This window comes from Musca autumnalis, unplaced genomic scaffold, assembly GCF_047663935.1.
Source record: "Musca autumnalis isolate F117 unplaced genomic scaffold, ASM4766393v1 scaffold_5, whole genome shotgun sequence".
NCBI classification, from domain to species: domain Eukaryota; kingdom Metazoa; phylum Arthropoda; class Insecta; order Diptera; family Muscidae; genus Musca; species Musca autumnalis.
Window position 1 is genome coordinate 102,028,862 of NW_027412088.1, and position 15,756 is coordinate 102,044,617.

At 33.4% G+C, this 15,756-nt stretch overlaps 1 protein-coding gene across 1 annotated transcript; it reads right to left on the minus strand.

Moving 5' to 3' along the window:
• Positions 1 to 643: 643 nt before the first annotated feature.
• LOC141386710 (glutathione S-transferase 1-like) lies at positions 644 to 1,431 on the minus strand (the record flags this gene model as incomplete). The annotated part of the gene is made up of 2 exons (XM_073955628.1): positions 644 to 1,274; positions 1,352 to 1,431. Coding segments are annotated over 2 exons (654 nt in total), but the record flags the coding sequence as incomplete, so codon positions are not given.
• Between the last annotated feature and the right edge of the window lie 14,325 nt (positions 1,432 to 15,756).

Sequence of the window (15,756 nt, forward strand, 5' to 3'; positions counted from 1 at the left end):
CTTCACGCAACAATAACCATAATTCCAAATTTCAGGATTCCACTTCTATCCATTCACCCAAATCCAAATTGTACCAAATTTAATACTTTTCTTACACATATGTAAGTATGAAATTAAAAAAAAATATATCAATCCTACACTCCAACTGTAATCTTAATTTTAGGATCCTAGCTCTATCCGTTCACCCAAATGCAAATTGCACCACATTTAGTACTTTTCGGACATACGTACGAAATTTCAAAAACTATCTAATAATTAGTAATCTTAATTCTAAATTTCAGGTTCCCAACTCTATCCGTTCACCCAAACCTAAATTGTACCATATTAGTACAATTTAGTACATACGCAATAAGTATGAATTTCCAAAACTACCTCAATCCTATACTCCAACAGTAATCTTATTTCCATATTTCAAATCAAAATAGTACTAAATTTAATACACATAAGTACGAATTTTCCAAGACCAACTCCATATCTCAATACTACACTTCAACAGTATTCTTAACTCCAAATTTCAGGATTCCACCTCTATCTATTCACCAAAATTGTACCAAATTTACTACTGTTTAGTACTTTCCAAAACTACCTCAATCCTATACTCCAACAGTATTCATTATTCCAACTTAAAGTCATCACCCTAATATACAAGTGTATATGAAACATTGAAGATCCTTACTTTTATTTGTTAATTAAAAATCAATTACAAGTGTTCTTTATTACGATTCTCTTCAAGTCTTTTACGAATTTTCTTTTGCAACTTTTCCGCTCCATCGTCACAATAAAATGGCATCGAACACATCCTCTTTAGCCAATCGCATAATTTTGGAAATTTGTTCTCGTCAATGGGAGCATTCTCAACTACGGCAGATATTGTGGCTAGACAACAGATATCAGCAATTGTCATATCTTCACCACAAAGATAACGATTATCTTTTAAAATATCTTCTAATATATCCCATGATTTTTCTAAGCTACTGACTACCTCAATGGGTATAGTTTGCAAATCGCCATATAAAATTTGTACATACATAAAACGCATTGGAGAAAATATATCACAAGAATCGAAATGTAGCCGGGCATTCACCAGTGCTCTTCGGACTAAATCTTTTGGATATAACTTGTCATTTGGGGCATATTTATCTACCAAATAGGCACATATGGCGTGTGAATCATAAATAACGTGATTGCCATCGACTAACGTGGGAACGGCATGTTGTGGATTTAATTTTCTAAATTCCGGTTTTAGAGTTTCATGGGTGTCCAGATTAATTACCCTGAAGAAAAAAAAAACAAATACTTGTTTAAATAAATGTATATTTAGCATTGAGTATAATATTAAAAGCATACTTACTTGAATTCAAGTTCCAAACCAAGATATTTAGCTAAGTAAATAACTGCCCTGGAAGGGGCAGAGGGGAAGAGGGTTCGTATACAAAATTAGTTTGGCCATTTCGAATTTAGTTTATCTGGAATTATTGGAAAATAACATATATAGCATTTCCAAATTAAATGAAACCTTTTCCAAATTGAATGAAACCTTTATTTTTATTGAAAGAAAAAAAAAAAGCAGGGGTTTTTTGGGTTTAAAAAAAAATTTACTTAAATTCTCATCTTAAGTAATGACATAAAAGTGTAACTCGCTGCATGTTTTGCTTCCTTTGACTTAAACATTTTATAATTTTTGGGCATCAATTAAGGTTATAGCGAAATAATGGGAAAGAGAATTCAAATTGAGAATTCCCTAAGCAGCAAATCGTGAACGACTTCATAATAGCCCGTTTAGACTGTACCCTTATACGATGATTAAGGGCATTATCTCGATTTAAGTGTTTAATCCACCCAAATCCACCCTGATTTACCATACAAAATTAAATCAACTCAAAACTTGATTTGTTTTAAATCAAATGTTAAATCGAAATATTTTGATATACAACACTGCTTTTTGCTCCTAAAAATGCAACTATTGCAGTCTGTACCAATATTGGCAACTGTGTTCATGTGTCGTTTATTTACTAGGGTTATGACTTTTTGACCTTTTTTCTCAAAAATGATTTCCTTTAGCGGGAGTGAATGAACTTTCGCCTATTAAAAATTTGCTTCAAAAATTTTTTTCCCGTTGCACGAATAAGTGACATTTTGCCTATTAATGACTAAAATAATTTTTATTCCAGTTAAATATTGAAAAAGGTCCCGCACAAAGCACTTTCAATTTATGTGATACATGGAATAAAGCTATATATGATATAAAATTATATATATGTAAAAATATGACGATAAAATTGGTGAGAAACAAAAGCTTATGTCATTCTGGATATGTCGTGTGGCTTTAACGATTGTTTTGAGTTATTTATGTGCTTAAAGTGACTCCAAACATTTTTCCAAAAAGCTCATCTATAAAAATTTTAAAGCTTTTTGTGCTTGAGCTTTCTTTCCATCGAATCACCTTGCAATTAAGATTTTATCTAATCTTATGCAAAAGCTCATCAAAATATGACACAGGGATGTGAGGTTGTAAAAATGTCATAACCCTATTATTTACATTTTTCAAATAACTGTAAACACAAACACACAAAAACAAACAGAAGCGGAAAAATAGAAAAAATATTAAATAAAAGTAAAATGGATGTAGCTTTAATTTAATATAAATTGTAAGCAACATATTTAATAGCAATTTTTCAGATTATTTTTTGCAGTATTCCATTCCATTTTTAATTTTCAAACAATTTTTTTGCAAATTCGCGTATGTGTACGTAAACAAAGATCAGCTGACTGGGATCTTATATCATTTTAGACTAGTCTAAACAACTAGGATTTGAAAGTTGGATTTAGAAATCGAGTCGATTTAAAATGACTAGTCTAAACGGGCTATAAGGTAATACAATTAGCCCCTGTTATTATTAGGCATTTTTTAAACCTAAATTCTCTCTTTAGGATTATTTCGCTATAACCTTAATTGATGTCCAAAAATTATGAAATGTTTAAGTTCAAGGAACACGGTGCTCTTGAATAAAACTTGAATGGAATGTGCTTACACCTGGGAAGTTTTTGGGGATTCTGAAACAACAATGATGAGAAAAATCAAAAAACCAAAAAATCGCCGGAGCGCTTTTTAAATAAATCGCGATTGAAGTTGACATTTTTAGTGGTTGTTTAGGTTTTTGCGATTTTGCTTGTAAACCACAAGTCCTATCAAAATAGGAATAAAGAAAATTTTATAGCTATCAAAATTCTCTACAAGATTAACCTTAATGATATTTTCGTAGGTTTTACAACTTTTGAGATATAGAAGTTGAAATTGAAATTGGGACAATTCAAATTCAATTCAATTCTGTATCGTCTCCTTATAAAACAATGTCATGACTGCAATTTCCCAACTTCAACTTATATATCTAAAAAAATGGTACAACCTAGGAAAAATTACATAAGCCAGTCTTGTAGAGAATTTTCACAGCTATAAGATTTTCTCAGGTCCCATGCCGATAAGACTTGCCGTATTCAAACAAAATCGCGAAACCCTAACAAAAAAAAAACCTAAAAATGTAAACTGAGCTTCTTTTTCTCAAAAATGGTACAGCCTGAGGAACAAATCATAAACGTCAATCCTGTAGAGAATTTTCACAGCTACAACATTTTCTTTAGCTCCATTTTGATTGGACTTGTGGTTTCCAAGCAAAATCGTGAAAATCTAAAAAAACACCTAAAAATATGAATTTTGACCGCGATTTATTTAAAAATCCCTACAGCGATTTTTTCTTGTTTTTGGATTTTTCTCATCTATGAACATTGCTGTTTCAGAATTCACAAAATCTACGCCTGTGTAAGCGATTTTCATTAAAAGTTAGTTAAGGCGCACCCTTCATGACATTGTTTTATATGGGGGCGATACAGTCAGTGAGTGCATTGTCCCAATTTGAACTCCAATATCTCAACAACGGTAAAACCTACGAAAATACCGTAAAGGTCAATCTTGTGGAGAATTTTCATAGCTACAACATTTTCTTCAGTTTTATTTTGATAGGACTTGCGGTTTCTAAGCAAAATCGTGAAAAAATAAACAACCCCTAAAAATGTCAACTTGAATCGGGATTTATTTAAAAAGCACTCCGGCAATTTTTTTTGTTTTTTGATTTTTGATTTTTCTCATCTATGAACATTGTAGTTTCAGAATCCGCAAAAACTTCCCAGGTGTAAACACCTTCCGTTTAAATTTGATTCAAGAGCACCGTGGGAAGCAAAACATGCAAATAAATAGTCTGGCTTTTTTCATTCATTTAATTTGGAAAAGGTTTCATTCAATTTGGAAAAAGTTTCATTCAATTTGGAAAAGGTTTCATTTAATTGGAAATGCTATACATATCTTCGGATAAGAAAACAAGTGAGCCAAGGCTATAGTCGGGTTGTGGCCGACTATGTGATACCCTACACCACTACCCATGTGCATAAGCTTTTGCCTGGTAAAATTCAAAATATTAAAATTGGGATAGCTGAATGTCTTCATTAAAACAGGTCAATTTTGTTGAAACGCATTTAAGTGCATCGTCAGTACAACTCAAATAAAAAATGGAAAAGTGGGATGTACGCCAACCATCAATAGGCTTCTTTCTCTGTGAGACCCCCATCAAACCCCAAAATTTCGTGAGGATCCGATCAAATTACCGACCTGTAGTGTGATTGCTCAAAAAATTGAAAAAGCGATGCATTACCGACTATTGTGATATCTCTGTTGTTTGACCACCTATGACAACCTACTTCACGTCGTTGTAAAGGTGATATTTTCTACTTTCCTTGCCAGCTTTTGCTTTCGATATACCTCTTACAGAAGAGAGATATTTACTTTGAAATAAAACGTTGTCCTTTTCTCCAAATAAGTTTTTTTCACATTCCGACCCCTGAATAATATTCGACCATTACCAAAATTAATAGGGGTTTTCCACTATGGGACCCCCATTAACACCCAACATTTCGTGACGATCCAGTCAAAATTGCGACCTGTAGTGTGATGACAAGGTTTAGATGGACAGACGGACGGACGGACGGAAACACATAGCTAGATCGACTCAGCTCGTCGAGACATTCATTTTGGTATATACATATATGTACGACCATTATTTCGATGCGTTACATAGTGGTGTAGGGTATAAATATAGCAAATACCCTAGATATGATGTCCGCATGCAGTATTACCGAATTTAATTATTATTAACAAGTAAAAAGTCCTTAAATTCGGCCGCGCCGAACTTTTTATACCATAAAATATTCTTAACTTAAATGGAATAATTAGTTTCTGTCCACAATTTTAGGTGCAACAACTTTTCGACCACGTATACCCTAATCTAATCTAAAAACTATGTTAGGTGGTACCTTTATGGGGGCAATATCTTGACAATCTTTGGTGGAAAAGTTTTGTAACTGCGGGGAACCTTAAAAGTCAAAATACCTGCAGATCCGTCAAACAATGTAGCTAATACCCTCAAAATCCCGAAAATCTGGAGGCGCCGTTTAAATGAAGACTTTAAATGAAGAAGTTTCGTGACCACAGATAACTTCAAATGTCAAATTACAGCTAATTCGGTTAAAAATTGTAGCTAAAATCCTGAAAATACCGAAAATCGGGAGAAACCGTTATATGGTAGCATTACTAAAACATGGACCTATGTCGATCATTTTTGGTCACTAGGAACCCAAAATTTTTGATCTGAAAATGTGACTAAAAACGTAAAAATACTTGAAATCGGACGGTACCGTTATATGGGGCGTGATTACAACAGACGGACGGATGGACTGGCATGCATTTATCGCATCAGAATTTTAACCTGATCTAGAATGTATATACTCTATAGGGTCACAAATTATTATTTCAATTCGTTACAAACGGAAAAACAAACTTTATATACTCTCCATACTATGGTGAAGGGTATAAAAAAACAGTCATAGTCAGAAAGGGGCAAAGAGGATCAAATAATCTGAAAAGTAGATCACTGTTAAGCCAGTGGAAAATAATTCCCCGTATTCTTAAGCCTCAAATAAAACGTTTCATGTTCCTCGCAAAAGGTACGGTAACGTAAACATGACAAACGTAACGTAACAAAATTAACCCTTTATGGGCCAAATACTTAACACGTGCCTTAACCCTTTGGTGACAAAAACTGAAAAGTCTGTTATTTGTCCACAGAATTGAAGTCATCGAAGTGCGCTAATCATAGCACCTGTTTTATTGTGTTTCTTTTTACTTTTAATGTTAATGTGCCTTCAAATTATTGCCCTTACCATCAAAATCCGATAATATGATGTGACATAATTTTAATGTAACTGGAGATATTTAAAAAAGATTTCTATATATGTATTTTTGTAAAAATAGCAGAATGCTACAGACTCCAAATTGGCTAACATTACTTGCTACGAGTTTCTGATCTGACTTTAAAAAAGTAAATATAATTTTAAATATATGGTAACCTGAAAAAAGTTTGGTAATTCTTCTCGATCAAATTTAAGCAACGTCCATAAAATTTTCTGCATTCGGCATGAGTCAGTGAACCAACTTCAACTTTCACTTCCATGTTGTTGTTGTAGCAGCATAAGATGCCGCTGGCCGAAACACTTTTGGTTTCGGGTCAAACCGGTACGAAAGAACCCGCTGCCGTGGGATTGTTCACTTCCATTGCCGAACGTTGCCGAGACTTTACAAGCTTACATAACCTCAAACTTTTTAATTTTCTGCGATAATTCAAAGTCAACACATATTCAATGTCTATTTATACATACAAATCATGATACAAGCACATTTTTGATAACAAGATATCGAATGCATTCTTATCAATTCGTTACTAATATTAATATGATTTTGTTTCACCCTGAACAGTAAATATTTTTATTTATCAAAGTTTTAAAGATTCTTGGATAATTTTCATTTGCCAGATTGTCATGTAACGGCATAATTCCTTACACAAAAACAACGGTGCAGTGACATAACTCCCAAAGGACATAACTCCCAAAACGATTTTGGGAGTTATTTCCGCCTTGGTTTGCGGACATAACTCCCAAATTTTTTGGGAGCTATGTCCGACCCCCCTTAGCGGACATAAGTCCCAATGGGAGTTATGTCCGTTTTTAAAATTGAAGTGATTTTTATTTAAATAGAATTTTTATTTCAAATGTATAAGAAAGAAATTAAAAATTAACTTTAAGTTCATATACATTTTTCATTTCACAAAATAATTTACAATTGATTTAAAATTTTTAAGAAAATTAAGTACAAAATAAGTAGTAGCCATCTCAAATCGAACTATATTCAAAATTTGCCTTCAAACCTATTTTAAACGAAAAATGCTGCCTACAGGAAAATAAAAAGTTGTTGTTAAAATTCGCAAATACTTTCTGAAAAAAACAATCGTGCGATTTGTTATAAATATATTTTCACAATTTAAGAAGATAAAAAGTTTTTCCAAAAATATTGAAATACTTTCTGGAAAAAGAAAAGCGCCGCAGGCGAAAATATTATTTAAAAAAATCAAAAATATTTTTACAATTTAAGAAAATAAAAAGTTTTTGTAAAAATATTCAAATACTTTCTGAATAAAGAAAAGCGCCGCAGGCGAAAATATTTTTGAAAAAAATCGCCGGATTTTTTACAAAAATATTTTCACAATTTAAGAAAATAAAAAGTTTTTGTAAAAATATTCAAATACTTTCTGAAAAAGGAAAATATTTTTGAAAAAATAGCGCGATTTTTTTTACAATTTAAAACTTCTCCTAACTGCTTCTTACATAATTTCGGGCATAATTTCGTTTTTAAATAATTTTATGAATTCAGGAGGATTTTGTGTATACTTCGGTATTGGTTGTCACTTAATGTATAATTCCGCTTACATTCTAACTTCTACTCTAAAAGAAAAGAATGTATAACTATAAATTTCAAAATTAAGCGAAGAAATAATTTATAAATTAAGAAAAAAATCGTTGGGAGTTATGTACGCGATTTTTTTGTCCGCTTTGCTTCACGGACATAACTCCCAACGAATTTTGGGCAGTTATATCCGTGGGAGTTATGTCCGGGCACCAAAATCAAAATTTATTTTTATTAATTTTCTCGACATTTTTTTGCAAGTGAAAAAGGAAAGCCAAGGACTCGAACCCACACAGTCACCAAATTATGTGACCTGGTTTCGCTGTTAGTTGAGCAGCTCTTCAGACATATCGACTCCCAGCAAAATTTGAAGGAAGGGGTTCCATGCGATGACGTGATTTCATGACATCTTTTGCATTGGTTCAAACGAAGTCGTGAAAGATCCGATCTTTTCATTAGCATTTGAACCAATGCAAAGGGATTCGTGAAAGATCCGATCTTTTCATCAGCATTTGAACCCATGTAAAGGAAGTCGTGAAAATCCGATCTTTTCATCAGCACTTGAACCCATTCCATCGATCCAATAGAGTTGAATTTTGTGTTTTTATTTATACACATTTTTTTAAATATATAAAATTAATTATTTGCAATAGGCTTGATATTGTCGGAGACTCGAAATCACAACCAACGTTGTTAAAACTGTCGTCGTAATGATAATGTCATTGCAAAGGGTTGGTGAAAATGACATGCCAAAGCATTAGTGAAAATGACATGTCAAAGCATTGGTGTAAATGACATGCTTTGGATCCAAAAATGAATAGCATCTTTTGGGGTCCACGCTCATATAAAATTCATCGATGAAGATGCTAAAAAGATGACATGCCAGATCACTTGCACCCATGATTGAATGGCATCTTTGGCATCGAAAATTTTGCTGGGCTGTGGAATGGCTTCACTGTCCTAGAACTTTTGGTTTTTCGAATGCAAATGTTAGTGCACTGATCCCAGACACACATAGAATAAACCGGCCAATCTCGGAAATTGTTACCGGTCGTTTAAGATCTCGAAAAATTACTTCTCTGTAGTGCGATTCTCTAACTCATTTTTGAGTTACCGACAAATGTCGGTAAAATTAAAACACTAAATTATGAACGAAAAGTTCAAATAAAAGTTGACAACACTGTTGCTGTCGGTAAAACTTTACGACTACTTTCTTTTGGTCGCTAACTTACCGAAAAATTTCTTTAATTACCGAATTTATAAGCCTTTTAATTTTAACGATTTTTGTCGGTAACTCAAAAAATGTGTTAGAGAATCGCACTACTGATCTGCATTAACCAAACAACTGCCACTTGCAGACTATCAACACGGTTTCAGGAAGACATCTACTTTTCGACTGTCCAGTGAATCCCACACAACTGGCACCCAGGACTTTATTAACGCAATCAATGAGAATATAATTATTATACCCTCATCGTTTAGGCTAACGAGTGTATATACACTTTCATATTGGCAAATAATGGTTTTTGATCCCAAGTATGTTTGGGCGGAATACGTTTTAGACAATTTGAAGACGATTTAGCAATGTCCGTCCGTCTGTATGGCTGGAGCGCACGATAACTAACGGATCAACCGATTGGGTCCTAACTTTGATCTTCGTAATATTTTGTCTGTATGGCTGGAGCGCACGATAACTAACGGATCAACCGATTGGGTCCTAACTTTGACCTTCGTAATATTTTGTCCAAACTTTATGTTCGAAGATGGGCCTTATCGGTCCAATCTTTCGGGTACCTCCCCCACAAAAGTTCAAAACTTTTCACTAAAATAGCGCGGACAATAACTCACGAAGGCAGTGTCAGAATTGGCCCATACTTTGCACATCGTAATATTTCTACCACACATAGATCAGGTTCGAATATGGACTATATCGGACCAATCCTTCGGGTACTTCCACAACATTTTTCCGAAAAGTAAAGTTTAACAGCCCGTTTCTGTATGTCGAAACGAAAATGTGTGCAAATGAAATACCTGCAGTGGGATTCTCTAACGCATTTATTGGTTACCGACAAAAATCGGTAATATTAAAACGCAAAATTATGAATAAAAGTTGGCAACACTTTTGCTATCGGTAAGACTTAGGGACAACTTTATTTTGGTTGCTAAATTACCGACAGATTTCGTTAATTACCGAAATTATAAGCATTTTAATTTTACCGATTTTTGTCGGTAACAAAAAATGCATTAGAGAATGAATCCCACTACTGATCTCGAATCGCTTTTATTTATGTTTTGCAACAAATTGTATTTACTACCACCATTATGACGGTACAAGTGTTTTAAGGGTCAAGTCTATAATTCCTGAAAAAACACGGCCACAATTTTTAAATTTTGTCGCAGAGACGATTGACGGCGCGACATGACTCACGTCGCAATACGGAATCGACCCATTAGTTTAAGGGGTTATCCCTAGTTGTGCAAGCCAAAAAAGCTCCTTTCTATTACTTTGTTTATACCCTCAGCCTTTAGGCTAACGAGGGTATATACACTACACATTTTTTTCAGCAGGTTGTCCTTGCGACCCCCTTTACGATGTTACAATTATTTTCGCGGGCAAGTCCTAAGATAATAGCCTAAAAGCTCTAATAAACACACACGGTACCAACTGAAATGACAAATCCGCAAAATAACTCTCACAGGGAGTTTCTGATTGGTTCAAACTTTATACCTCGTATTATTTCATCCAGATATGTATCAGATTGGACTATAGACTATATCGGTCCACTTCTTCGGGTACTTCCACACAAAATTGGGAAAAAGTGAAGTTTAACCAATCCAAATCCAAACTTTGCATAACGTATTATTTCATCCAGTCATGTATCAGGGTGGAATATGGAATATATCGGTCCCGTGCTTCGCGTACCTCCCACACAAAATTTGGGAAAAGTGAGATAATTACTCAAAAGCTCCAAAAACCCTGCCGTTGCATATTAAAAAACTGCTAATGTGCAATATAGCTCTTAAACTTTTTCAAACATTTCTTCCAAATTTAGTTTAGGTTGCTTACTAAACAATCGTTGTACTATATGTCAATAATTTGGTATAGCTCCGCCTAACATTACGGTATATACAGATTCCACGTATTTTGAAGCAAACTCGTGATACAAAATCAATCAGCGGGATGATGAATGTAAACTCCCCATGAGTTTTGTTTCTCTGCCGCTGTAACTTAAAGGAGAGGGTGAGAAAACACACGGGGAATCGATATTCATGATCGGGCTGAACACATTTGTTTGCTTATATTTTGGTCATATGCTGAGGGTATATCTCCGTCAGCACAGCTGACTGATACTTTCTTACTTGTTTTTTTTTAAGGAAATTACTAATATTTCTGAAAGAGCACTACCTTTGGAATTTTTGTTGTTGAAAAAAAAATTGCATAATTTTGTGATAAATGGCTACCTGCGAAACCATTTTAAACGCGTTTTTCGGTGCCTACGATAGCACGAAAACGAATGGATTAAGAAATTAAGAATTTTAAAATATATACATTAAAAATAGTGAACTGTCTTTAGTTTCTATACTATATACAAAACACAATCAGCGAAATCATGAATAAAAATTCCGTGCGGAATTTGTTCGCTTTTCCCAAATTCACAATTTATTATTTCCATATTTATGTCCAAAAGGGAATATTTTTGTGGACTCGGCGAGAATATTCCATAATTAAGTGATTCTAGTAGTTTTCAATGTTTTAAAAAATTGATTTTAAAAGAATTTCACTTTTTAAAATTATTATCCGTGCTGGAAATTCTGAGGGAAATATTCATGATTGCCCTGAATAATTTATTCCCATCCAAAGCGCATATCTCAGCCAATTTTCCGATCGACTTGAAATGTTTTTTGTGGCATACTCTATAAAATATACTCTACTACTATATAAAGGGGTCGATTATGCATTGCCACTAAACTTGAGTTGGGTTGTCAATTGTCAGCACAACTGAGATGAAATGTTGTATTATTGATATCAACCCAACTGAGTTGTCGATAAACGTGCTATCGATCAGTGTTTTTTCAAACTTGTGAACTCTATATTAATACAAAAGGCACAATTCGCAAAAAAAAACTATTTTAAAATGATAAGTTCAGTGGAATTTTTTTTGATGATGAAGAAAATGTACAGGACATGACATCTATTAGAAGAAATTTGAGGGACAAGTTCGGATCCATTGGAATTGCCATCTGCACTGTAAGTTGAAGCTCATGGAAAGATCTGTATAATCAGTAAAATCTTTTAGGTTTAAGGAGTATTTTCTTCGATTGAAAAGGATGCCGTAGTTTACATTGTGGAAACGTTAAAGGATGACTTCAAAGTAAGTTACAGATCAACAGCAATACCCCCACTTTTAAAAGTTTGCGCTGCGTTGAGATTTTTTGCGGAGGGAAGTTTCCAAAAGTCCCATGACAATGATTACAACAATTGCATTGCTCAATCTATATTGTCGAACGCATTCAAGGAATTTGCCCACTTGATAGAGGACAAATTGTGCCAAATTTGTTTCGAAATTGTCGGAGGAGTAAAAAAGACAAAACAAAAATCTTTTTTATTCAAAAACGAAATTCCCTGGTGTTGTCGGCTGTATAGATGGACATTGGATTTACACTGAATTTATCAATTAATATTTCAAACTGTTATTTTATTGTTATTTTCACCATATTTTTTATACACAAAATTAATTAATCATGTAAATAATCAACAATTGTTAAAAAAAATGTTTCTTTCCTTTTTATTTTACTTATTTCTTCGAAAATATTCACTGCAACTGAATAAAAACTGGTTGCTAAAAATAGCCGGTTCGTCAACTGAGATTCGCAACTTCAGTTGAAGGTTGCCATACATAAAGTATTTTTGATAATCGACCCCAAAATATAAAATAAGGGGTCGATCTTCGATAACAATTATCGTTGAGTGGCGTTGCCAGTTGTCAAAATTGATCCACGTATGGCAACTCTCAACTGAAGTTGCGAATCTCAGTTGACGAAGCGGCTGTTTTTCAGCAACCACAAATTTTCAGTTGCAGTGAACATTTTCGAAGAAACAAGAAGTAAAATAGAAGGAAAAATAAACATTTTATTAACAATTATTGATTCTTTGCATCATTAATTAATTTTGTGTATCAATATGGTGAAAATAACGACAAAGCAGCAGTTTTATTATTAATATTAATAAAAAAATATTAATTGATAAACTGAGTGAAAATCCAAACTTAGCCCGAGGAGTTCGGGAGTTTTGGTGAAACCAAAGTCACATCGGATGAAGCGTGGAGGTCCATTTCGGACAGTTTAAACAGCCATGAACCTCCAACACGAACGTACGAAGAGTGGCAGAGTCTGGATTCACTTTAAAGCAAAGTTGAAAAAGAAAATGCCTCAAAATAAAATAAACTTCATCGACACTGGTTGTGGTCCATCACAATAAGTGAATTTATCGCCTTTGGAGCGGACAGCAGCAAATCTTTTGCAAATGAATTTGGTGACAAATACAGTAGGTTCAGTTTAAGTACAAATGACGAACATCCTCCATCTATATAGCCAACTACACCAGGGGTTTTCGTTTTTGAATAAAAATGGTTTTTATTTTGCCTTTTTTCCTCCTCTGTCAACTTCGAAACGATCCAATTTTGGCACAATTTGTCCTCTATCAAGTGGACAACTTTCTTCCATACTTTCGACAATGTAGATTGAGCCATGCAATTGTTGAAATCATTGCCATGGGACTTTTGGAAACTTCCCTCCTCCAAGAATCGCAACGCTGCGCACACTTTTAAAAGTGGGGGTATTGCTGTTGATCTGTAACTTACTTTGAAGTCATCCTTTAACGTTTCCACAACGTAAACTGCGGCATCCTTTGGCAATCGAAAATATTTAAGGCGTATTTTGAAATAATTTACTGATTATACAGATCTTTCCACATGATCATCAGCTAACAGTGCAGATGGCAATTCCAATGGATTCGACTTGTCCCTCAAATTTCTTCTAATAGATGCAATGTCCTGTACATTTTCTTCATCATCAAAAAATAATTCCACCGAACTTATCATTTTTTGGGACAGCAAATAAAACTTGACGATCTGAAGATTCAATGGGCAGGTTATATTCCAATCTTGGGTTGTTTTCCAAATTTGCTCGAAAACTCAGCCAAAATATTAAAATATTGTCCAGAATACACAAAAGAGTTATCCAAAGCGCAATTATTTTTAAAATGTTTTTTTTTTTTTTTTTTTGAGAATAGAGGACACAAGTTTGAAAAAACACTGATCGATAACATGTTTATCGACCACCCAGTTGAGTTGACATTAATGGTACAACATTTCGTCTCAGTCGCGCAGACAACTGACAACGCAACTCAAGTTTAGTGGCAATACAAGATAGACCCATAAGTTTTTTTTTCCAAAAATTCAATATTTAAGGTCTGTTTGAGCATCCTTTGGAAATTTTTACCAAAGGCACTCCTTGTGGTCCTGTTTACAGCGATATTCACCCTTATTACGGTTGGCGTTGCCGTATTCAAAATTGCAAAAGTGACGTGTCGTAACGTCTAATTGGTATTATGTATGTATTTGTGCAAAAAAAAAACCAAAATTTTAATTTTTAAAGAATTCTTTTGGTAACAAAAATTAATAGAATTATTAGTAGATAATTTTTAAACTATTAATTCAGAAGAAGAACTAACCCTACAGTTTTTACAATCAAAATAAGTGTTCGGCGTAGACGTTTTTGCGGTCGTTGGCGTAGTCGTTGTCTTAGGGATATTTTTTGGTACCACGTAACATTTACGACAACGACAATTTTTTTCTCATACAAAATAAAAAATATATACATATATTTTTTAATTGTAAAACAATTTGTTTGAAATCATCTCTTGAACAAAAACTAAGAAATATGCATTGCATAAATATGAGGACTCTTAACAGATTTTTAAGAGAAAGTTTGTCATCTGATAAAAGCACGAAATTTATCTTTGAATAAAAGTAGTAAAGTTTGTATTTATTATAGTTATTTTCCAATATATTTTAATAATCATTGCCAAAAATTCTTTTGAAAATGATTTGTTTCTATTTTTATATGCTGTCGTTTACAAAATCGGTCGCGACTCTTTCCTCGTATTTCAACGCCGTACGTAATACCCATTTGTCGTATTAATACCGATTTGTCGTATCAAAAAAAATAAAAAATAAATAAATGTTATATTTAAAACGAGAAATCCGTTCTGGGAATTGCGAATGTATTTCTTTCGATTTTTTAAGGATATAACATGCTATAAAAGTCAAAAATTGTCGTTTTATATCATTTTTCATCACATAAAAAATGTAACTTACGACTACGCCTACGTCACTTGAACGTCTACGACTACGCCAACCGTAATAAGGGTGATTATGTTTTTTCGTGGGCAAATTATTCGGAAACCAACTGAAATAACTGGTGGGCACAATATCTTCGAAATACTGTTGAGCTTTAATCGACAAAGCAGACTGATACTTCTTTACTTGTTAACAAATAATTTAATTTTAGTCTTTTTAAATACTTCATAGAACACTAAACAAGCACTTTGTATACGAGTATACATATGTACATATTTACATTTATTCCTCAGTAGTCAAACGATTGTAAGCGTTTCGCAAAGACTTTATAAAAACACTGACTCCAGTTTAATGAAATGTGGCATGTTATAAAGTTCTTTCGCTGTTATCTCAAAAATATTCATAGCTTTTTTTAATTACATATTTTATTTGCTCGTGTTTTTTTAAAGAAAAAGGTCAATGAAATGTAAATTGTTATAAAATACGGGTGAGTACTGTTAATGTAATATTAATACTGATTAAACAGTAAAAACAGTCCAACACTGTATTTCT